This window comes from Lucilia sericata, unplaced genomic scaffold, assembly GCF_015586225.1.
Source record: "Lucilia sericata isolate MDLA Ls3-8-SP2 unplaced genomic scaffold, ASM1558622v1 Contig002055F_arrow, whole genome shotgun sequence".
NCBI classification, from domain to species: Eukaryota; Metazoa; Arthropoda; class Insecta; order Diptera; family Calliphoridae; genus Lucilia; species Lucilia sericata.
The window spans coordinates 25,001-26,444 of NW_023995913.1; the positions used below are offsets into that span (position 1 = coordinate 25,001).

General features: G+C 33.9%; 1 protein-coding gene across 1 annotated transcript in view; it reads left to right on the forward strand.

The window, feature by feature from the left end:
• The window catches only part of LOC119613308 (putative tyramine receptor 2), an 18,821-nt gene extending 17,824 nt beyond the window's left edge, over positions 1–997 (forward strand). The window contains exon 5 of the mRNA XM_037969317.1: positions 1–997. This exon is cut by the window's left edge and continues 326 nt beyond it. Coding sequence (XP_037825245.1) covers positions 1–571 — 571 coding nt within the window. The 3' untranslated portion in view covers positions 572–997.
• Positions 998–1,444: the final 447 nt, after the last annotated feature.

A 1,444-nucleotide genomic window follows, 5' to 3' on the forward strand; every position in this document is an offset into this window, starting at 1 on the left:
AACAGCTGCAGCAACAACAAATGTTACCTTTAGCATAGGAGGAGATGGTCTGGGGCAGAGAGGCTCATCGCTACCGATACAAACATTGCATTGTACGGATAGTCGTACATCTTTTTCGGAAACTTGTTTAGCACAGGCAATGACTCAAATTGGTAAATATGCCACAAATGGCCAACAACAGCAGCATCAACACCACGGCCATCATACGCACAATCAGCATCACAATCATCAGCATGGTCACCACCATCATCATCGTGTTCCCATGCGAGTTTCAACAACAAAACGAGATACAAAAACCGCCAAAACTTTAACCATGGTTATGGGTGGATTCATTGCCTGTTGGTTGCCATTTTTCGTTTACTACATACTGATACCATTTCTACCGCCCGCTGCTGTCTCTGAAGGTCTCATGTCATTTTTGACTTGGGTCGGTTGGGTGAATTGTGCCATCAATCCATTTATCTATGCTTTTTACAATCCGGATTTTCGTACTGCATTCTGGCGGTTGACATGTAAACGAATTTGCAAGCAAAAGTCACCCGCAAATCATATGACCATGTTTAGAGGATAAAAGTTTTTAAAGGTTGAAGCTGCAACAGCAACAACCAAACACTGATGTTGCTGTTGTCGATATCCAGGACATTGTTAATGCTGTGGCCGTTACTGTAGAACAAAAAACATGAAATGACATAGAAATAAGTAAAAGAATTTCAAACATACATACCAACGCACACCAAATAGAAACTGTTGTAAATATTTAGAAAACAGTGGTTTTTTACTAGCATTTAAGTTAAATTTTCTGTTTTGATCTCGGATATGTAATTTAAGTAGTGCTATAGCAGTTTATTGTTATACAAATTGTTAAAATTTCAAATTATTTTTTAATCCTATTTCCGGTATATGATTTTTTAAGCTTAATTAAAACTGTAAACTTTTTATCATCATAAGTATTTATTTGTATTATGTGTAAAATTTTTTAATTAATCTTTAGTTATCTAGTTTTAATGAACAATTGTGTATACGTTTAAAGAAGAAAATTAATCTTTAATTATTTATGTAGTTATAATTAAGGAAACATGTACTTCTTAAAAAATGTGTAAATAAATTTATTAAAAAAACGATATAAATTTTAGGTGTATATTTGAAAGAATAATTCTAACTTAGTCGAAAGTTATCTAGAACTCAAGACGAACTGAACTAGAACTGAACTAGAACTGAACTAGAACTGAACTAGAACTGAACTAGAAATGAACTTGAACTGAACTAGAACTGAACTAGAACTGAACTAGAACTGAACTAGAACTGAACTAGAACTGAACTAGAACTGAACTAGAACTGAACTAGAACTGAACTAGAACTGAACTAGAACTGAACTAGAACTGAACTAGAACTGAACTAGAACTGAAATAGAACTGAACTAGAACTGAACTAGAACTGAACTAGA